The sequence below is a fragment of the Triturus cristatus genome, chromosome 10, assembly GCF_964204655.1.
Source record: "Triturus cristatus chromosome 10, aTriCri1.1, whole genome shotgun sequence".
Lineage (NCBI taxonomy): Eukaryota > Metazoa > Chordata > Amphibia > Caudata > Salamandridae > Triturus > Triturus cristatus.
The window spans coordinates 321,334,539-321,357,363 of NC_140593.1; the positions used below are offsets into that span (position 1 = coordinate 321,334,539).

General features: G+C 44.4%; 1 protein-coding gene across 1 annotated transcript in view; it reads right to left on the bottom strand.

Moving 5' to 3' along the window:
* Positions 1-22,825, bottom strand: part of CUBN (cubilin) — a 1,289,359-nt gene that overhangs the window by 504,564 nt on the left and 761,970 nt on the right. Inside the window, exons 43-44 of the mRNA XM_085631507.1 lie at positions 11,012-11,195; positions 2,639-2,813 (exon numbers count right to left, since the gene is read on the bottom strand). Of these exons, the coding sequence (XP_085487633.1) occupies positions 2,639-2,813; positions 11,012-11,195 (359 nt within the window). The remainder of the gene's footprint in view (positions 1-2,638; positions 2,814-11,011; positions 11,196-22,825) is intronic.

Consider the following 22,825-nt stretch of genomic DNA (forward strand, 5'->3'; position numbering starts at 1 on the left):
AAGAAAGTCCCAGTTCACGAATGTGATAGAATTTACCCTTGCTGAATTGCACAATATGTAAAACTGTGAAGTGCCTCAACATATTTGCAAATACCAATTTACTGAATTTTCCCAGGTGTCTGCTGGAAAACTCCGGAGATACTTTGAAAAACTTTGCGATTTCCTTAAAATCAGAAATCTGCACCTAAATGATGGAGCAGCCTTGCAGGCAAAGGTATAAGAATGTTTTTGTGATTAGGGCCCAACATATTTTTTGAGGTCACAAAGATTCTCATTACTAGTAGGACAGAATTCCCACTTGAGTGGGAAGAGGGAGTTACAGACTCATCTGACATCAAAAAATGCCATATAGCACACCAAGCCTCTCTGCGTGTGGGAATTCAGTAAGTGTTACCAGGAACGATTCTTCTAGGTCATTCCTGGAGGATTTTGTCCCTGATTAAAGACCTGCAAATATGGGTTTGTATGTCAGAACAAGTGCAGAAACAATCATTCATGAATGGTATTCTCCACTGCATACTGGGTTAAAGTGATCAAACTGTGATCCCCTGAAATAATGGAACAAACTGGTACCATTACCCTCACACTAGTAACACTGGGTGCAGCATTGCTTGCCCTTGAATGAGCAGCACTTTTAAAGAGGCCTATTGTGTGGTGGTGGAATTAATTTCAGATACGGGGTGCTGTAATCATGATTTTCAACCTTCAAAATAAACCCGTGGTTTCTTGTCCCTCGAGTGCTGTGATGTTGAGTGTGCTGCATCACAACCAACACCCACAGTTACAGCTCCTTTACAAATAATATAATTACTCCTTTTTAAAAATGCTGCGAGTTAATTTGCATTTACAGGGACATGGCATTTTATTGTGCTCCTCCACTGTGCAGAAATGTCCCCCTTAAACAGTCATAGTAGAGAATGCCCAGCCTAACATGTGCAGACAGTACAATGAGAGGTTCCTGTATGCCACAGTGACCTTAGCCATGTTTGCTCAGTTCGATGCCCAGAAAAAAGAAAGTTTAGAAATTAGAACTGGAGCTAAAATGGAGAAGTGCTAGAAGGGGACAACAAAATGCTAGAAAGGATGAGTTCCTTTATTAGCTCATTGTACTCTGAGATGATTTTTAATATCCTTTTAACGTATGACAGGAAGTATTTTATTCCTTATAATACCTTGCCACACAAGCTGCTTACGTCTCAAGTGTATTGCTCTTTTTGTAGGAAAGAAATAGAATGGTTGTGGACAGGAAGGATAAAAGTGTAATGTGTAGTGCGAAATTAAACACATCAATGCACAGAAACATGCTGAGTCTATCTTTCCTGTAATTACGTATTGTGTGAAAAAATAAACATGTTGCCATAAATATCTGATTTCTGCAGATCATTGTTCATTTAAAAAAAAAAAAAAAGAACAGACCAGAAGAAGGAAAAGCCAGGTCTACTTTTCATTATTTAAAGTACACCTCTAAATATGCTCCGTGACCTGCCTTTCACTTGGCTACGCCGACAGCAGACATTATGAAATCACAATACAACTGTAATAAGATATTACAGTTGAGCAGCTATGTCTTTTCGCTATCACAAATGACTAGAGACACAGCACTTCAATTATTCAGGATTCCATGTATTACATCTTGTTTACTTTTACTATTCAGAGGATTAGCATTGGTAGGGCTGCCTGTGTTACACAGTCCACTGCCAGCACTATGATACAGAGTGCATGAGTGTCAGTAGGTGTGCCTCTCTTCTGTCGAACAGTCTCTGTCAGTAGCTGCATCCATTGTTATTACCTCTACATAATGGGTTGAGGCTTTTACAGAATGGAGCCTAGCCTTCAATGAAACAGGAGAAAAATGTGTTCCCATATAGTTGATGCATAAAACCACAGTGCAACTGAGTTTTATTCAGATGCTTGGGAAATATCTGTTCTTGAAAGAAGCGGCGGAAATTTACTTTTTTACATGTATCTTTATACATGGGCTAAAGTACCCCCTTCCATTCATTATAATGATATCGCAAGGCAATGAGGAGGTCCGTGGCCATATGAAGGAATGAGGATAACAGCTGAGATCCTTTATGAGGTCTTCAAACTCCAAGGTGACTTGCAATATCCATCTGATGCACGGCAGAAGGTATATTATATTCCTTACAATATATGGTTATTTCATCGAACTTCCCACAATACGAGGAAATCATTTGTTTCTTGCTCCTTCAAGTTGCTTATCTGCAGGATCTATTGTTACCATTTCTTTAAAATATATGTAGAATCGATTTTGGATGCACAGAAAGGAGTATTCTCTCTTACCTGATGCTATTGGCTGTTTGGTGTATTATTCCTCTTCCAATTGAGTGCATGCATTGGAAATTATGACATACTATTTTACATCTTAAATCTAAACTGAATCATCATGCATTAAGTCATTACGTTCTTTATCTTATAGAAGAGTGGTAGGCAAACAACAATCTTTTTTTTTTACTGAAGCAGAGTTTTCTTTAAAGTTTCAGTCAGGATTCAAGGTGAAATTGAGAACAATTGGCTTTACCAATGCTTGCTTTGAAAGTAAGCACTACACTCTGAAATAAAGATAATATTAAAAACAGCACATGGCTGACAAGGAGTTAACAAAAACTGCACATACTTGACTGAAGGTTCGATGTAAAACTGCTCTGTGAACTCCAGCTGCACCGCTTCGCCGTTCGGCACGGTGATGATCCACACGCAGTCAGCATTGGGGGGATAGTTGTTGGGGTAGTTGGGTGAGGTCAAGACACCAGTAGGGTTTGCATCACTCACATAGATATTTCCTCCGCAAGCTGTTTGAGAATTCAATGACAATCTTTACATCATTAATAAGGACAGTATGAAGGTACAGACAAATTGTGATAATTAGGAGTACAAGAGGAAGATGGTTGAGGAACCTGGACTAAAATGAACTCTAAAAAACAATTGGGTCTATTGTCTGCCTCTTTTATTTTGCAAAAAGGTATAGATTACCAGGCTGTGCTCAGGTCTTGGATTCATGGTACACTTCTAAATGTGTATGTTTATTAATCGTATATAAAGGCTTCCTTATGTTTTTATAATGTACAGAGAAACTCAAAGCTTCCATTGAAAAGTCTAACTATGGTTATTACTTATCACAAGAGAAAATTGAGCGGGTGTATTCAGCTCTGTTTTCTGTATTTAATATTGGCCTCCATAAGGCTCATTATATCAATGAGATACACCAAGGCACCATGGTGTCAGTACACTTCATAAGATTTACAAAGCCAAAATCCCTGGAGTAAGTAAAAATCATACCTCACAAATGCAAATATTCTTTCTACATAGCTTTAATTCCAGCGAAATCTCCTGAACAGTGCAAGCGGGCTAAATCCTGAAGTTGCTTAACCCAATCCTTCTAACCTCCAATCTTTCTTTCCACGTCTATCCAGATGTCATTGGTAAATAAGCACCTACCCATCTGGAACTTTGCTTTGAATATCCCCTAGAGCTGAATGAAAATTTAAATTACATACAGAAGGACCTTGTAGGTTTCTGGGTTATTAGTTGAGAGAGATGAGAGCCCCACTCAAGTAACAAACACAATCCTTGTGAAGAAAAGCCACAAAAGTCACTAAATAAACCTGTGCGTAATCCCCTGGTAGATTGACACAAAAGCAGTCAGACTTAATTTAGAGGCAGTGTGTAAAATATTTGTTCAGCACTCAAACAGTAATCAAGTGAAATTACAACACAAGAAAAATCCCAAACCAATTCAGAGAAATAGAGTAAAGTTTAATATTAAAAATGACATCAAAAATACATAAATCCAATAGGTAGAATCAGAGTTGTGCATTTTAAAATTTTAGTTGAGAATAGCGCCAAAAGCAAAAATCGTCCTTCGTAGGTATCTTGTTGTGCTGGACTGGGTAAAAATCACACGATCAGGCCGACTTCAATGGCGCGCGGATCAGGTACATGGATCAGGTTCATCCCTGTGAAAAGTTTTCCTTCTCTGAGCTCAAGGCCACACAAGGAACCTCAGCTGTACCTTCGTGTTGGTGGGGACCACAAGGGAATCTGTCTGAGCGAAGAGCAGGTCGCTGCTGGAGCTTCACATTGGCAGGGAACTCAGATGATCACTGTTTTGGTGTGAAGAGCAGATCGCCGCCTGAACTTCGCATTGGAGAGAAACACAGTGATTGTTCCTGGCAAGAGAAGCCTGCTTGCAGTTGTGAAGTGCCCAAACATCTGGACTTACGCCTGCAGTTGCAGTCTTGAGTAGGAGGAGTACACACTGATAACAGCCAAGGGTCCAGGACCTGGTGGGGCACCTCTTAGGGCTCAGAACTCACTCCAGCAAAGGCTAGTAGCAGGGCTCAGGCAGGTACAGTTGATGCTGGTCTGCTGAGCAGTTGCAGGGCCTTTGTGAGATTGTTGTACTCATGTAGCTCAAACAGGTCAGCCAACTGCCCCTTGGAGGCACCTCTGGGGATCCTGTGTTCAAAGGAAGCAAGAAGGTCCAGTGTTCTTTCTATAGACAGCATGGCAGTCCTTCTTCTGAATCCTCCACATCTCCAGAAGTGACCAAAATGACTTCCTCCAGCTGAAAGCTAGAATAAAGTAATCAATACCCTTGATGGGCTTCCCTATTCAGGTGATAGAACGTGGACAATTGGCCTCTTCTACAGTGGCACTTGTCATTTCTATGCCCCCCTGAACCTAGTTAGTACCCTCTGTCAACACCCTCGGGATCCACTGGGCTGCCCCATGAGGAACCCTTTCCTCATCTGTGGACCCCATTCTTGCTGTTCCTGACCATGCTTTACTCACAGATGCTTCCCAGTGGGCAGACAGTACCACCATGGCCAGCAAGGTGATGTGGCCCATTTCGCCCCTTAGATCAGACTTCTGTTTACAACCCAGGGAAAACTCTATCCAAACGGACAACAACCAACAGAGGCAATTGACACATGTCAGTGTTGAGTCAGCACCTAGACATCCACCATGACCATAAGTGGTGATATTCTGAGACTGGCCTCTCAGCCTAGGGTCTATATAGTGTGGCTGAACAAGTTCCTGGAAAGCCAGGACATCAGGGGAAACCACTACACATCCCCAACCCCCATAGGTGACACACTCTGTCATTCAGGGGTCTCCCTGGTCAACTAACTGACCCTTTGAGTCACTTCTTGGGATCCAGGATTCAAGATAAGTAGGTTCCGCTTTCCTTCTTCTGAATTTTCCACAGATCCAGGAGTGTTCTGATTAGAGTTTTCCTAGGGTGCCATACTTATACCCAGGTTGACAGCCTCTGAGTTGGGGGTATCCCTTTTGTTTAACCTGCTCCATTTTCTAGTGTTGGCTCCAATCTGTCCAGGGGACAAAGGCAGGCAGGCCTAGGTGTGAGCTGTATTTGTCAGTGCCAGGGCAGTTAGGTCTTCCAAGTAAGGAAGGGAGTTGGCACAGCCCTTAGGGTACCCTTTGAAGCTCAGGAAGGGCTGAGTACATCGCCCTAGGCCTTCCTCTCAGGGGAGGAACACCCTACCCCACAATGAAGGCCCTTTTTGTCACCAAGTCTGGAAGACATGCACAACACACCACAGGACAGTCACTCACAGTCCTGTGACCCTGGACACTGGATGAAAGGCACATTAGGTTTAGGCAGAAGATGACTACTTTCTAAAAGTGGCATTTTTAGAATAGTAACTTAAAATTCGACTTGACCATTGTAGAGCATTTTAGGTTACAATTAAAATGAGTGAAAGAAGTATTTTTCAACTTGTTCTCAAACTGAAGTTATCATTTATGAAGTAGGTGTTAAATTAACCCAGTACACGTCTATGGGAGAGATAGGCTTGCTACAGTGAAGAACGAAACAATGTCAGGACATCTAAAACTTAAGTACACATGCCTACTTTTTAACTACTATGCATCTTGCCCTATGAGTTGTTAGGGCCTAGCTTAAGGGTGATTTCTAAGTATTAAAAAGGAAGGTTTAGGCTGGTCAAAAGTTTTGTTTTGCCAGGTCAAAATGGCAGTTAGTTTAAGACTGCACCACAGACTGCAGTGGCTGACCCTGAGACATGGTTGGCAGTGATACTTTTAGTGGGTAGTACAATGAGGGCTGTAACGCACAAGTAACATTTAATTTCAAGCTCTGGGTACACGTAGTACCACAATCCAGGGACTTAAAAGTAATTAAATTTACCAATCAAGTGTATACCAATTTTATGTAAGGGAGAGAGCACACGCACATTAACTGTGATTAGCAGGAGTAAAGTTCAGATAGTTCTAAAAGCCAACAAAAATGGGATCTGCTAAGGAAGTCAAAAATCCTGCAGAAACGTCCTGCTCCAACAGACTTCATTACGAGTAACCACATATTTCTGGTGCAGGGAGATACTTCCCCGGGAAATACCAATACTGCGGTACTTCCCTGTGTTGGTATTACCGGACTATCCTGAGTTGGGAAGATTGGAAGTTTACTATGCGGTGTCGGAGTTTGTGCTGCTGTTCAATAAATGTTTTTCCTGATGAGCTATGCACGAGGAGAACATCTCAGAAGTGCTGTGAATCCTTTCTATTTCCATTTCCAGTTAAGATGCAAATGCCATTCGTCTATGGCTGGCCTGCTCCTAATGAGGGCCAGAGAGTCTCCTTACCTGTCAGGACAATGCTGCTTCTAGATTTAAAAAATCTGGGAAGCCATGAAGGGGGGAGAAGGTGAGAGATTAAAGAATCAATCTTAAAGCAAGCTTGACAGGAGTTCTAAGGGATAGATGTAAGGAAAAGTGGGAATCGAGCCAGTTAGCACATTTTGAGTATGGGGAAGGCTGTAGCAAACTTCTGGCCTGGAAGGAAAAGAGTGATAAGGTTAGAAACTTGATTAAAAAGATCAGCTGTGAAAGGTCAGATGTGGTTCAAAGTGATAGTGCTGGAATAGCACTAGCATTTTATGAGTACTTTGGAAAAATATACAAGGAGGATCTGGTTGTTACTGAAAGGAATGTGCTGACTTGGTTGGATTATATGGAGCCATTATTAGAAGAAAATATGGGGATATTGAATAAGGAGATCTCGGAGGATGAGTTGGAGGAGGTTATCAGGGGTGGAAAAAGGGGAAAGGACCCAGGGCCGGATGGCCTTGCGGTTGACGTTTACAAAGCATTGGCTAGTGAGATAATTCCTGTATTGAGGCAGCTTTTTAACGCAATCTTTCTGTCAGATTTTGAGCTGCCAGAGTCTTGGAAAGAGGCCAATATAACATTAATTCCAAAGCCAGGCAAGCCACTAAAATTTGACGACTCATATAGGCCTATCTCCCTTTTAAACGCTGATTATAAGCTCCTTGCGAAGGTGATGGCAGGAAGGCTAAACGGTGTAATGCCCCTCTTGGTGCATGAGGCTCAGAAGGGTTTTATTAAAGGAAGAACTTTGAAAGAGCTGACTTATTCCCTGATAGGATCTATAGATATGGCTACTGCTTACGATCTTCCCCTGGCAGTAATAGCATTAGATGCTGCTAAAGCATTTGATCGTGTGAATTGTGTATATCTGCAGACGTTGGTAGGGTTTTTCAATTTGGGAGCAAATTTTTGTAAAACATTAAAAGCTATATATACTACTCCGACAGCTAGAGTGTTAGTTAATGGGGTATTGACTCAACCGGTACAGATTGAGCGAGGAACTAGGCAGGGTTGCCCCCTGTCCCCACTCTTATTTGATCTTTATATTGAACCTTTGGCCAAAAAAATTAGGACCAACCAGGATACTGCCATTTGAATTTTATGGATGGAATAAAAAGATCGGGCTTTATGCCGACGATATCTTGATCCTCACAACAAACTTTCAGCTATCGATCAGATCTCTGATAGGTATAACGAAGGAGTTTGGGAACATTTCGGGCTATGAGATTAACAAACAGAAAACTGAAGTCATGTCCTGGAATTTGGAGATAGGAGGGATGGAATGTAAAAGAGAGATGAGATACTTAGGAATTAAGATCACGCAGAACATTGCAGATCTTACCAAGGTAAATTTTGATAAGGTCAGGAAGGAGATTAGTGTGAGTCTGTGAGGATGGATGCATCTCCCACTCACGTTATATGGCCGAGTAAACTTAGTGAAAATGATCGTTTTATTAACCTTTTTGTTTGAAACAATCCCCTTAACTTTTAGTAAAAAGTGGTTCATAAAACTCCAGAGTGAAATTAGCTCATTTATTTGGGCTTCCAAAGGACCTCGGCTCTCCTGGAAAAACTTAGAAGGAGGCTGATGAAGGGGGTTTGGCCTTTCCGGATTTGTAATTTTATGCTTGGGCTTTTTTTATTAAAAAATGGAAGGATGCTATTAGACTCCCCCACAAATACAGAGATAGGTAGGATGTTTAAAGACATGCTGAGAAAAGAAAAGGGAGCAGGAAAATGGTTTATGTTTAAATTTGTTGACTCGAAGTTTTACAAGAAAGTAAGATTAAAGGTTTTAAAGCCTATGGCAGAAACATGGTACAGAATTAGAAAACTTTTAAAAATTCCGTATTTAAGGTGGTCAGCTCCGATTTGGGATGCGCCGGGGTCTCCAATGTGGACTAAGTCTATCTTGGCCCCACCACTGAAAGAGGCTGGCATCTTAAGATGGAAGCAGCTATTTCCAGAGGGACATTTAGTGACTTGGGCTTGGTATGAGCAGGAGTTGGGTCCAAGGTTCTCAAGACTTAAATTCCAACAGATCCAGAATTGGTTTCTGGTGTCTGTTGAAGAAATAGGCGGCCTAAATGAACTTGAGGAAAAGCTTCTCTCTAGTGCTGTGTTTAAAAAAGAAATTGCACTGTGGTATTGGCTGCTGCTCGAGTCGTATGATGGAGTTTGTACTTTGCCTGAGGATCTGTGGGGAAGATGCTTGCCAGAGACTGCGCTGGAAGACCAATGGCAAGTATCTATGTCTTGATTTTCAAAACAGTTAAACCCGTGTATCTGAGGAGGAACCATTTCTTTACCATACACAGGGCCTACTGGACTCCACGAAGGATGTCGACATTTTGGGTCAGGAGGAGTGGTGGTGTGTCCTAAGTGTGGCAGTCCTAATGAAATGATCTATATATGTTTGTAAGATGCCCAAAGATTCAGCCCTTTAGGGAGGCCGTGAGTAGCTGCCTGTCTAATATGCTAAAAATGCAGTTCAAGGTAAGCGCTGAGTTGATAATATTTGGGAGATTAGATGTGCAATGTATTGTTACCAAGGACGGTGGAAACTGACATTTTACAAGGGCCTAACTCAGGCCCCCGCAGCCCCTGTGGTGCGGGGGAGCCACCAAGCTCCAGGGGGCCCCCTCAGCACAGCACTCTGGCTGCAGAGCCCCTGATTGAGCCTAGAGGGGGCCCCCCCAGGTGTCTTGCAGGGAGGCCCCCTCGAGTTTCGTTACGCCAGTGACATTTTATGCTATATTGTTAGATCGCAGAGAGATATGTAACTTATGGGTATCCTCTGCAGCACCAATGGAGTGTGACTAGCTACAATCGAAGAGATTCATTGCTACGTTGGATACTTCAGATCAGATGAGAAAGAAACATGATTTCTGGAGTCCCTTTCTATCCTGGTGTGGTTGATGGAGTGGGTATTTTGACAAAAGATCCGATGATTAAGCCTTTTCATCTGCTTCGGCTGGCTATAGTCTTCCCTTTGTAAGCAGGAGGATATGGAGACATGTTCAGTAAATGAGGCATGATAACACGGGGTAGGTTACGTTAGAAGAAGGGTGAAAATAAGGCAAATGAAGGCTAAAAAAAAAAAAAAAATTTAAAAAAGGACAATGCTGCTTCCCAGCTCCCTGACGCCTCCATCAGGACAGTGATAAGGACTCGCAGTATCAACCGAAGGCCATTTCTTCTAGAGCACACAGAGTGAAGAGAGCACAGTGAAAGCACCAGGCTTTTACCACTAATAGTTATTAAACTGGAATGGGGGATTGGATTATACCTGGGAACATATGCACCACAGAACTAAAGCAAATGCTCTCTTGCTGCGTCTAACTACAATTTTTTACATGTACTTTTTGTGTAATATTATCGGGTGTCAATTTCTCAGACCTAATGCTTAAATTTTTCTGTATATTTCAACAAATTCTGATGAGAAATAATTCATTTCATCAAAGATTTGTAAGATGTCTACAAATATCAAGGGATTTGTTTGAAGGGTCCTAAGGGATTTGTATTTATTTCTTGACATCTGCATTGACTGCTTAAAAATATATTGTTTAAATTATCTTTGTTTTGCATGTACACACCAAGCAGCAGAACAGCGTAATTGTGAAATATCACATGTAAAAATGTAAAGGTGTGTAGTGCAATCTCTGTAGGCGGATCGAATTCCCCGGACATTGTTTATGACTGACCGATAAAGTTGTTTATAATCTATACATGGTGATTCTTTTGCAGCAGTGATGTGGCAGAAGCATGATCAGTACTTATTTTCTCTGCATATTTTACCCATGCATTTAGGCTCTCAGAACAAGTAATACAATTCTAACCAGAGCGGTATGTGTCACCAGGCCCAGAATTATAGGGTCTGCGAACTCAGGACCCGATAATCCCATACCCAGAAACATCATACCTGCCTTTGTTGCTGCAGGGGCTAAGGACAGCAGAACCACCAAACTGCAACCCCTCCCCACACCCCACCCCTGCGGTAGCACAGGGGGCACAGATAAGGCACTGCTCTGAGCAGGCAGAAAGTGCCAGTGGGTATCTGCCCAGATAGGGGAGACATGACCCAGTATTTCTGAGTCTGTGCATTTATTCCCGTTCCAGGAAGAAAACTTGTGATTGCCGGAATCAGAGATTTTAGCTACCCTGTAACCCCTCACCAAATGCTGCCAATCCTTTTATTAGAGTCTACAAAAGTGATGGATGGAATGCTTGAATTAATCTCAGCCACTGGTAATTACTTGGGCCGCATCCCAGTCCATCCTTATTTTGCACACCATGCCACCTCTTGTCATTAGGGTTTTAATGTTATCAGCATCACTTACCGAGACTCTTAGCTTCATAGGTCATCTTGAACCCTTGACCCTCTCGACTCCCGTCAGTAATGAAGTGTACATACAGCTGGTTGTCTGTAGTATGCACGGTGGAAGGAGGGCTGTTTCCACAGAAGCGTCCATTTGCTCCACTAGGCCCGAGGGGAGGGGAGGAGGCATCCCACCCATTTCTAAGCTGAAAAAAATGTTCATTTATTGCAAAGCAACATACAATAATTACACAAGGAGGCAACCACACAACACGTGCCGAAAAATCTAACCTTAAAAAACGAACCATTACAATTTACAGACTAGTAAACCCATTCATTATTTCAAAAATAACACAGCAACGAACATCCTTGCCTGATACATACTTGCTTGCCTGCTACCTACTTATGTATGACAAAAGAAACAAGCATTGCTTAAACCAGTAGGGCTGGGTTTCATGTGCAAACGCGTGCAAACACGGGAAAGCAGAAAAGTTATGTACATGCCTTAAAAGATATTAGCTTTGCTTATACTTGTTTATAAGAGCAGTGACAAACCTTCGAGAACTTCGCAAAACGTAGGTGGAACAAAAACAAAAGGTGCCTGCAACTAAGTGAGAATCAACATCAGAACCCTGTCCACCAAATATGACAGTCTAACAAGTAGTGTCTTTCAGTGTCAAAACTTTTCTCGTAACAGGGATCCTTTCCAAATTGTTCGTAAGTGTCGGAGAGATACTGCATAGTGCTTGTATAACTTCACAGAGCTATGTGTGTATCTTTCAGGTCACATGTTGAAATCTAGGAAGGACAGCCTTTCTTCCATCACAGGTAAATAAAATCTGCACCTCTCAGACAATAGTAAAAACAATACAACTCAATGCTTAGACGGCACGAGGCAGTTTTGTTTGGGGCATGTTGGATGACTGGCAATAGCACAATATTGTATCAATTATAAAAAAAATACATTATGAGAATGTAGCAAAACGTTCACTTTTAAGCCCAGGTTGACGTTCCTATTTTCAAGATGATATCTAAATAGGTATTTATTGTTAAATTTTCTATTTGAGAATTTGTCACTGAAACAAATGGGATTAGAGAAAGGGGTGCAACATGGGGTAGAGGGCAATGGAATCAGTTGGTCAGGCTCACATATCCAAGAATAGGTGGAATGGGGATTTGATCCCTGGGGACTTTAATTAAGTCTCATCTGAGGCAAACGTCAACATCAATTCGGAGTGATGGGAGGGACAAGTGTAGGAGAATATATGAAATGAGCACTTTTATTGGGAAAGTACGAATGGAGAGAGAGGGCAGTAAAGGAATAAATGCTAAATAATGGAGACCAAGACTGTTAGAAATTGGGTCTCTAATTGGCAGAGTTTTGCACACTGTCCAAGTAGGGGCAACAATCCTAGTCAGGGTAAGCTAGATACACACTTTAAATTAACCTGTGCTCTCTCTCTGGTAGCTTGGCACAGAACAGGTACGTTTAACTTAAGAGGCAATGTGCAAACGCTGAAAACACCACAAAAAGACTCCACAGCGGTTTAAAAAAATAAAGAATATTTATCTGAGTAAAATAAGACCAACATGATCAAAATCCAATCGGTAGAATTCGAGATATGAATTTTTAAAGAATAAATGCAAAAATAGTTCTAATAAGTCACCAGCAGTCAAAAGGTTACTTGAGACCGCGAGGGATCGGTACAAATCCAAATTTCATGTCGACGGTGATAGGGGGCAGGCCAGCTACATGACCCAGACAGGTCCCGCTGAAGAAATACCTTGGCTGGAGCAAGTGTCGATGCAGAGAGCCTAGTACGTCATCATCGAGCCGTGCAAAAGTGGGTCCAGCGTCATCGTCATCCTGTCGAGAATTGGCTGCAAACGTTCATCCTTTTTGGGGATCAGGAAGCACAGGGAGTAGCACCCCTGTTGTAAATTGAAACAACGATGTGATTAAGCATTTACTGAAGACATTAATTCCCTTCCTTTAGATCATGTTTTCTCTGTTATGTTGACCGAAGTTCGGACTCCATTTTGTATTGTCATGCTTCCACGTGTTCCCCACGAGAAGAGTCCAACCTCTGTGTTAGTTGCTCTTGTAATCTGCCTAGTAACAGTCTATAAATAGCTCCTTTGTCCATCTGGCGCATGCCCAGATTTGACCACATCTGTTATCAGTTAAGCCTTGCTTGACCATGTTTTCGCGGGCTCAAGGAGTGTGTTAGCTCCGCCCACATATTGATTCAGTATCGAAAATGACCATAAATGGTAATGTTCTTTGGCCTCATGTTGTATCCACCCACTTATGAGCCCCTCTATTGTGTATAAAAGGGGACCATGTACGCAAGTTCTGTGTGCTACTCTATGCAATACTGAAGAGTGTTGTGTGGATTGTAGGACCACCCTTAAGGGTTAATAAATGCTGTCTTTGTACTTTGCAGTTTCCGTGCCAACTTCCTTATAGATTCCATTACAGGAGAGCGAACCCTTGTGTCCTGCGGGCCTAGCTGGGGCCTGTATTCATCAATTGGCGCCCAACGTGGGGCTCATCGGCGACTCGGATGCTCGAAGGACTGGTCGCGACGAAGGTGAGGAATTTGGCCGGGGACGTGATCACTGCCAGCGGCGTCTTAGCCCTGGCATCCCGAGGTTTCTTCCTTCCCTTCCGAGCTGACCGTCTGGGTGGCGCCGGTCCTCGACTGAGACCTCTTCTGTCGGTCTTGCCGTGAAAGCCGTTTGGGCGATTTTTGGAGCTTGGCAGTTGGAATCTGGACTCTTGATTGGTAAGAACCGTTGTACGGTACTTGCTCCGAGTTTTTGAAGCCTGGTCTGGCTATTTGAGTTTGATTTGTGATGACTAGTCATATTTTGTATTTGTCTTTGTGAAAATATATGCGTTGCAACACATATAGGCAGGTAATGTGGAGAGATTTCTCCGGAGCTGTGTAACTTTGAACGGCGCAACGATTAAGTGCCATTTTCTTTATAACATTGCATATTTTGCATTATTTCTGAGCATGCCTGCTTTTAGCGCACTCCGTAAGTGGTGTTGCTGCTTTGGAAACCGGTTGAACCTCGAGGAATCTGCTCCAGCTCCCCCAGAGGGGACTCCTAATAGGGATATGTATGTGAAGCATGGTCTTTCTTCCATAATGTACAGCACAGTATGGAGGAAATATACTAAAAAAGATCCTGAGTTACGATGGCCTTTGTATGGATCGTTTGATATACGTAAGATTGAGTATGTGGAACAGTGTATGTGTAAGCGGCGTGCTCGTCAGGATATGTTTGAGTGTGTGCGGTTGTGGGTGAAGGAGGTGCGTGAGCGAGAGAAGCGTGAGAAAGCACTGTTTGATAAAGAACAACGGAAGAATGATCATGTGCGAGTACAGGAAGCGAAGCGTCGGGAGGACAGAGAACAGACGGAGAGACAAGAGAAAGAGCGTAGGCTGCAAGTCTCGGGTCAATATGCTGTTCGGCAGCCACTTTATCCTGTCCTTAATAATCTTGATGATGATTTTTATTTACTAGATCGCTCTCCGCCCCCTTATGTTGGCGCATCTGCTCCGAGGCCACAAGATTCTGTCCCGGGTCCGGGTAAGGTAGATACGCGGTCCATGCTATCGGCTGAGCAAATGGCTGAGCTTCGGCAAATTTCCTTCCGTGCACTTAAGGGCAAGGTGTCCGTGGATGAATTATTCCATACTTGGGGGCCGTGGCAGGATAGAGAGAAATTGTATTTTCTGGGTCATTTCGCTGAGGAAGTGATTGCCGCCTTCCGGAAATATTCTAGTGTCTTTGAGCCTGAAGAAGTGACATCGGATGCTAAAGCATTGCATAATGGTGTTTTCTCTTCCTCTAAGGCTCCTGATACGGCTCGGCGGCTGTTCGCCTTGCGGGACTCGGTGCTGGCCCTTAAAGAAAAAGCGCGCCAACGAGCAGGGGAGGAGAAGCAGTTGGATTCGTGTACAGCAGAAGGCCACTCATCCACCTCCCAGTCAGATAAGGATGGCATAGTGCATGTTAAACCAATGCGAGAGGCGGCGCCTTTGTATGTTCCTCCTAAAGGAGCGGGGACTAGCTCGGACATTACCTCCGCCGATGCTAAGGGATATTTTGTGTATAATTGGGTTTATACTCCTTGGCATAGAGCTGATGTTATGGCCTTAAAGAATGCGTTGCCTGACCCCCGCAAGAATCCAGCGGCCTTCTACGAAGAAGTCGAGGGGGCCTTGAATTCTTGCGTTATGACCTTAGCAGATATAGACCTGTTCTTTGGCCTTATTCTACCACCGGATATGTGGCGATCTGTCCGAAAGGTAGATGATATAGTTGCCTTTAAGGCTCGGTGGTCTGACCTTGAGGATGAAGATAGGGAACGGAAGCCCGCGCAGAAACCACCCCAGAGTATTTTAGATCTCCCTGCTGCTATTCTGGCTAAGCTGAAGACAATTATCCCCCCTAAAAAGATTGACTGGAATATGTTAGCTTCATGTAAACAGAAAGTTGACGAGTCAGTGGCGGACTTCTTTACGCGCTTTGAGGAGACGTTTCATGATTTTAGTGGCCAGTCGCTTACTGATGATACGGGTCGCCATCTCTTTGCGGATAAATATGTAGCTAATCTGCTGCCGGCAGTTGCGGCCCGTTTAAAAGCGAGCGAGAGTTCTTGGTCTTCCGCAACCCCGACGGCCCTCCTGACTATCGCTCAGTATTATGAGCGTCAGGAGCAAGAAGCAAAGGGCCAGGAGGAAAAGAAATCGAAAGATCTAAAAACAAAGGTGATGTTGGCACAAGTATATGGCCCGCCCCGGCGGGGTGTTAATAGAGGTAGGGGAGGATCTTATGGTCCTCCCTCGGGCCGATCTGATTTGAATAGGAACCAATGTGCGTATTGTAAGCAATCGGGTCATTGGGCTAGGGACTGCCCGGTGTTGCATGCTTCGCGTCAGGGGCATACTCAGGGTGGCCCGCGAGGTAGAGGGGGTTTCTCGAACTTTAGAGGGAATTCTAACGAACAGGCTCGTTTTGACTCTGCTGGGCAGCACCGAGATAGATCAAATGTTTTCGATCGCCAGCATCAGTATCAAGTGTCGGGGATTGACCGATCGGGGTACCATGATTCTCAGCATGCATAGGAATGCGTTGGATGGGGGTTAGAATCAGTTGAGGTGCCGGTCGATCAGAAGGGTCCTTATGTATCGGCTGAGGTTTTGGGCTCTACTGATCAGTTCCTAGTGGATACAGGAGCGACACGTAGTGCGCTGTCTAAGCAATTGGTTCCGGGGGCTCCCCCATCCGGCTTAATGGTCACATCGGTAGGGTTTGATGGTACACTCTCCCGAAGCCCTCTTTCGCAGCCCCTCATGTTTAAGGTTGATTCTTTTTCTGCACCCTGTCCGTTTCTGCTTGCCCCGTACACACCGGACAACATTATGGGCCTTGATATGTTAAAGCATTTTAGGGCTACGATCCGCTGCTCCCCTGCTGGTGTGCGGGTAATATTGAATGACAATTACCCCCGGTCTGAACGGATGTGTGCGATGTCAGAGGATGCGCTGTTAGCTACCCTCCCTCGTGCTTTGTGGGCAACGTCGGATACTGATGTGGGACAAATGGTGATTCCACCGGTCCACATTAGTGTCCAGGAGGGGGCGGTGTTACCACGCCTCCCACAGTACCGTATTTCCCAGGAGGGCGAGGAGGCTCTCATACAGATAGTGCAGGATTTGATTGCGGTAGGGGTAGTGGAGGAAGTTCCCTACAACATCTGTAACAGTCCGATTCTTCCCATACTGAAAAAGGATACGGATGCCAGAGTTTATCGGTTTATAATTGATTTGAGAGAAGTAAACAAGATCGTGATACCTCAGTACCCAGTGGTTTCCGATATCACGACGTTGCTTACTTTGGTCCCGCCTACGGCGACTATGTTCTCAGTGATCGATTTGAAGAATGCCTTCTTTTCCATTCCCATTCACCCTGATAGCCGATATCTTTTTGGGTTTACATTAAATAATAGATCTTATCGTTTTTGTAGGATCCCCCAGGGCTACACAGAAAGCCCTAGCATTTACAGTCAGGCTTTGAAAAGACAATTGGATTCCTTTGTTCTGCTCGAGGGGGTCGCCCTCATTCAATATGTCGATGACATCTTGCTGGCGGCTGACACCCTGGAGTTGTGTGAACAAAGTACGTTATCCTTACTTTCCTTTTTAGCATCCCACAATCATAAGGTATCTAGGAAGAAATTGCAATTCTGTAGACCAAAGGTGACTTATTTGGGTCACCTTTTGTCTAAGGAGGGGCGTGCACTCACACCGGATCGTATCCAAGTAATTTTGGACACACCGAGACCGTCCACGCAGAGGGATGTGCGTGCATTTTTGGGTCTTGTTTCTTTTTGTAGACAGTGGATATTGGGGTTTTCACATATAGCTAAGCCATTGTTAGCCCTCTTGACAAAGGACACGCCTATCCCAATCCCTTGGTCAGATGAGTGTGATACTGCTTTTCAGCAACTACGACAGGCCCTTTGTTCAGCACCAGTGTTAGGGACCCCTGATTATGCATAACCCTTTTCGTTGTATGTGCATGAGAAAGATGGATGTGCATTATCAGTTTTAGTGCAGATGCACGGCGATAAGCAGCGCCCTTGTGCATATTTTTCGGCTGTACTTGATCCTGTCGCCCGAGCATTACCAGGGTGTTTCCGCTCGGTTGCGGCGACAGCTGTGTCAATACGCCAAAGTGAGGGAATTGTTTTATCTCATAAGCTGTTGGTATTAGTCCCCCATGCTGTCGATGCCCTGCTTAACCAGACGAAGACGCAGCATCTGACCAGTGCCCGCTTAACGGGATATGAGTTGACGCTTTTGGCTCCTCATATTACGTTGAAAAGGTGCGTAACGTTAAACCCGGCAACATTGTTGCCATACCCCGAAACCCAGCCTGAGGCGCGGAAAACACATGATTGTATTCTCGTGACTGAGGAACAAACAAAGGGTCGTATTGATCTCCAGGATACGCCCTTTCCAGATGTAGATGGAGAACTGTGGGTGGACGGATCATGCCTGAAGCTACCAGATGGTACGACTTCAGCAGCGTATGCAATTACCACATTACAAACGATAGTGGAGACAGCACGCATACCACAGAAATCAGCTCAAGCAGCGGAACTGATAGCATTAACACGAGCATGTGAGCTCAGTACAGGATTATGTGTGAATGTTTATACAGATAGCCGCTATGCCTTCGGAGTAGCGCATGACTTCGGCCTACTCTGGAAGGAGAGAGGGTTTTTAACGTCACATGGAGTACAGATAATGCATGGAGAGTTAGTTCACAATCTTTTAACTGCATTGACATACCCAAAGAAAATTGCCATCGTTAAGTGTAGCGCCCATAGGAAAGTAGTTGATAAAGTTGGAGAAGGGAATGCGTTAGCAGATCGAGTAGCACGGGAGACTGCGATGCAGCCCGGTGCTACTGCCATGTATGTAGTAAAGTCACAGGTGGAAAGATGGCATGATGCGAAGGAGGAAGTGCGAGAAATGCAGAGGACCGCTTCTGACAAAGAGCGGGAACAATGGGCCAGCGAGGGAGAACTGGATGACGAGGGCTGCTGGAGAAATAAGCAGATGGATAGATGGAAATTACCCACGGCCTTTGTACAACCTATGGTTCAGATGGCACATGGGCTAGCACATGTTGGAACTTCCGCAATTGTGAAATTGCTTACCCAAGTCTGGGAGCATCCAGAGATTGCTAGCACGGCAAAGAGGGTGGTGCAGACCTGTATGATCTGCTTGAGGTATAACCCAGGAAAGGGTACTCGAACTCCAGCAGGAGGATTCGTGACACCCACTGCACCCTTCGAGGTTTTGCAGATGGATTACATCCAGCTTGAGCGCTGTAATAATTTGAAGTATGTTCTAGTAGTGGTCTGCGCTTTCAGCAAATGGGTTGAAGCGTACCCTACGAAAGACAATACTGCAATGACTACTGCGAAGTTGCTGCTGAAAGAGTTCTTCCCTCGATATGGCGTCTGTAGACTTCTGTGGAGTGATAATGGGCCTCACTTTGTAGCGGATGTTATAAAGTACGTCTTGAAGGGCCTGGGCATCACCCAGAAGTTTCACGCGGTATTCCACCCTCAGTCTGCAGGACTAGTCGAGAAGTATAATGGTACACTGAAGCTCAAGATCGCTAAAATTCAAGCTTCGACGTCTTTGACTTGGCCAGATGCTCTACCGCTGGCGTTATTGTCAATTAGATCGGTAGCACACTCTCGAACTGGCCTTACACCTTACGAGATTGTCTTTGGACGCCCAATGAATATTTGGGGTCCACCAAAACCCAAGGCTGTGTATGATGTACCTTGTGTGATGATGACTGATTATCTGGCGCAGTTAACGGATAACTTGGTTTCTATTCATCAACAGGTCCGAGAGGCGCTCCCTGATCGGTCTACCGGTGAAGGACATGGTCTCCGACCTGGTGACCACGTGATGGTGAAAATCTTTGACAGAACAAACAGCTTGGAACCGAGATGGGTGGGTCCTGAGCAGGTCCTCCTCGCAACGAGGACGGCTGTGCGAGTCTCCAACAGAAAGAATTGGATCCATTCCCTGCACTGTAGGAAGGTGCCGCCCGGATTGGTGGAACCTGCCGTGCTGACCGATCAACGAGAAATCCTGGCTGCAGAGACAGGCCGTGCTGCGGAGCCAAACGCCACTGAGGAGCTCTTTCCGGACTACGCGACTCCTGGAGGAAGGCGATATCATCTTCGACCAAGGAAGTGAGTCCTCCAGTACCGGGACATGCTGTCAGAACGGCCCTTGGGTTAGTGAAACGGAGAGCCGATGAGGCAAGGGGGGGGGATCAGCCCTGCATTAGTGTAGCGACACCCGTCTTGGCCCGCTGGTGAAGAAATCGACCGCTGCCCAAGGGGAAGAGTTCTGACAGACTTTTAGTTTCAGGAAGATATTGGGTTTTTATTTTTGACATGGAGAAAAAGAAAGTCCTTTGTGCATCAGGGTTCATGTTGACAGTAGCTATTGTTGGGATAACCACATGGTTTGTGGAGGATGTAACTCCCGCTCGGAAAATACTTGTGTTGACAACTCCGGTGCCTGAGGAGCACTACTTTTATACATTACCGTATCAAGAGTTGAAGCATCGACAGTCTTACTTGAATAACACTTTCATCCAGATGCTGCATCATACCCACGTTGCTACGAACGCTACGAACTGTTGGATATGTGGGATGATGCCAGCCCATCAGAAGAAAGGAGGTACGCCATTCATACCACTTCCTTTCTCTCACAATGGCTCTTGTAGAGCATGGTACACTTTGCTTTTTGCCACTCGGAAACCGACAGTGGGACGATTGCTCTTCAGACTCAATAAAGAATGTCATCAGGATAAAAATGGGTATCCGCAAGCGAATGGGACAATTTGGGAGTGGGAAGAGTACCGACCAGACAATGAATCCATTCCCTACATCTTCACGAACACAAGAGACACTGTGGGGAAGGACAAATTTGTGATTCAAGTAGCACAAGCTCAAGCGGACCTGTGTGTCCAGAGTGTGGGTTTTATTCCTGTTGGTGTCAGTGATTGCATCACTGTCCTGAACATTGATGGATTGAATAATAGTACCTTTCTAGCGTCCCATAATACATACTTTGTGTGCGGAAATAAAGGTTATTACCGTCTGCCGGCTGGGTGGTCTGGGGTATGCTATGTATCATTTCTATTACCTCCTGTATTCCTAGCACCCGCATCTTATCATAAGGATCTGAAATTATTGAATAATGTGACTGTAAATAGGTATAAACGTACTTTATCAATTGATGATGTAGATCAGACTGATACCAGTCTGCAACAGTATATTGATTTTAACTTAGGACTGTTTTTCTTTGTTGGAGCTGCTCTGAACAGTAGGAAGATCCGAAGATTAACAAGAGTGGTAGAGGCTGTGACAAACCAGACTGCTGCTGCTCTTGGGAATCTTACGGAGGAATTGCAAATTACTAGAATTGTTGCATTGCAGAATCGTATGGTATTAGACGTTATGCTAGCTGACAGAGGAGGAGCATGTAAAATTATTGGGAGTAGCTGTTGTGTGTTTATCCCTGATCATACGCCATCAGTTTATAATGCCATCAACAAACTACATAAAATTGCAGCTGAAATCCATACAGAAAACGGCACTTGGTCCTTTTCTGGATGGTTTTGGGCATTGATTACTGCCTGGGGATGGAAGGTTTTAACTGGTCTTTGTATTATTGTAACAGTTCTGTTTTCTTGCTGTATCTGTATTCAATGTGGTCCTTTGCTCTGCTCCTTATGCGTATCATTCTGTGTCCCTGATAAGAAAGCTATTGCCGATGTTGCTCACCAGAAACGTTTAGCTAAAGAAGTCGAAGAAATGATGACAATTGACATATATGATGATTATCCTAACAAACCGGATGTCTTCTGAAAGGGTCGTCTGTTGTAAATTGAAACAACGATGTGATTAAGCATTTACTGAAGACATTAATTCCCTTCCTTTAGATCATGTTTTCTCTGTTATGTTGACCGAAGTTCGGACTCCATTTTGTATTGTCATGCTTCCACGTGTTCCCCACGAGAAGAGTCCAACCTCTGTGTTAGTTGCTCTTGTAATCTGCCTAGTAACAGTCTATAAATAGCTCCTTTGTCCATCTGGCGCATGCCCAGATTTGACCACATCTGTTATCAGTTAAGCCTTGCTTGACCATGTTTTCGCGGGCTCAAGGAGTGTGTTAGCTCCGCCCACATATTGATTCAGTATCGAAAATGACCATAAATGGTAATCTTCTTTGGCCTCATGTTGTATCCACCCACTTATGAGCCCCTCTATTGTGTATAAAAGGGGACCATGTACGCAAGTTCTGTGTGCTACTCTATGCAATACTGAAGAGTGTTGTGTGGATTGTAGGACCACCCTTAAGGGTTAATAAATGCTGTCTTTGTACTTTGCAGTTTCCGTGCCAACTCCCTTATAGATTCCATTACAGGAGAGCGAACCCTTGTGTCCTGCGGGCCTAGCTGGGGCCTGTATTCATCACCCCTGACCCCTTTACTGTTCTGGAACTATCTCAAATGCACCCTTTTGAAGCAATAACATCACTTCCTGCTGATGAAGCAGAAGATGCTCTTCTGAGCAAAGACCCTCCTGGGGAGCTAAAGGAGGGGGAAAACCCTGGAGGGATAGGGTATACCAATTTTATATGATATTTAACACCCAGAGGTCTGTAGTAACGAACCTCCAATGAGGTAGAAAATAGGCCACACGTTCTCCCACAGGGGCTGCATGCTCTAAGATGTTGTTTCACTGCAACAATTGTTGGAGAGGGAGAAGAGGAGGAGGTGGAGAAGAAGGAGACTTGCTGTTGGGCAGAATGCTGCAGATGACTTGTGCCCTTTCCCCTGTAGGACCTGTACAAGGGATTTGCCTGCTGCTGTGGTTGTTGTCTGCCATGAAAGGAAACATTTTTCGTAAAGCCATGAACCCTGCAGAACTGTCTGAAACTCCTGGGCTGGGCCTGGAGCCCTAAAGACTTGCCGTAGCCTTACTATCCTTAAAGCACTGCAGCGCAGAATTCGCTTTAGCCACAAACGAGCAGGACCCATCAAAAAGTAAGTCCAGCAACATTGCTTGAACATCCGGCGAGAACCCTGGACCTTGCAACCAGGCATGCCTTCTCGTCACCACAGATGACCCCATTGCTTCTGGCCATAGAGTCTGCTGTGTCCAGCCCAGATTTGATTACCTTTTTAGGCAGCAGCCTGGGTATCC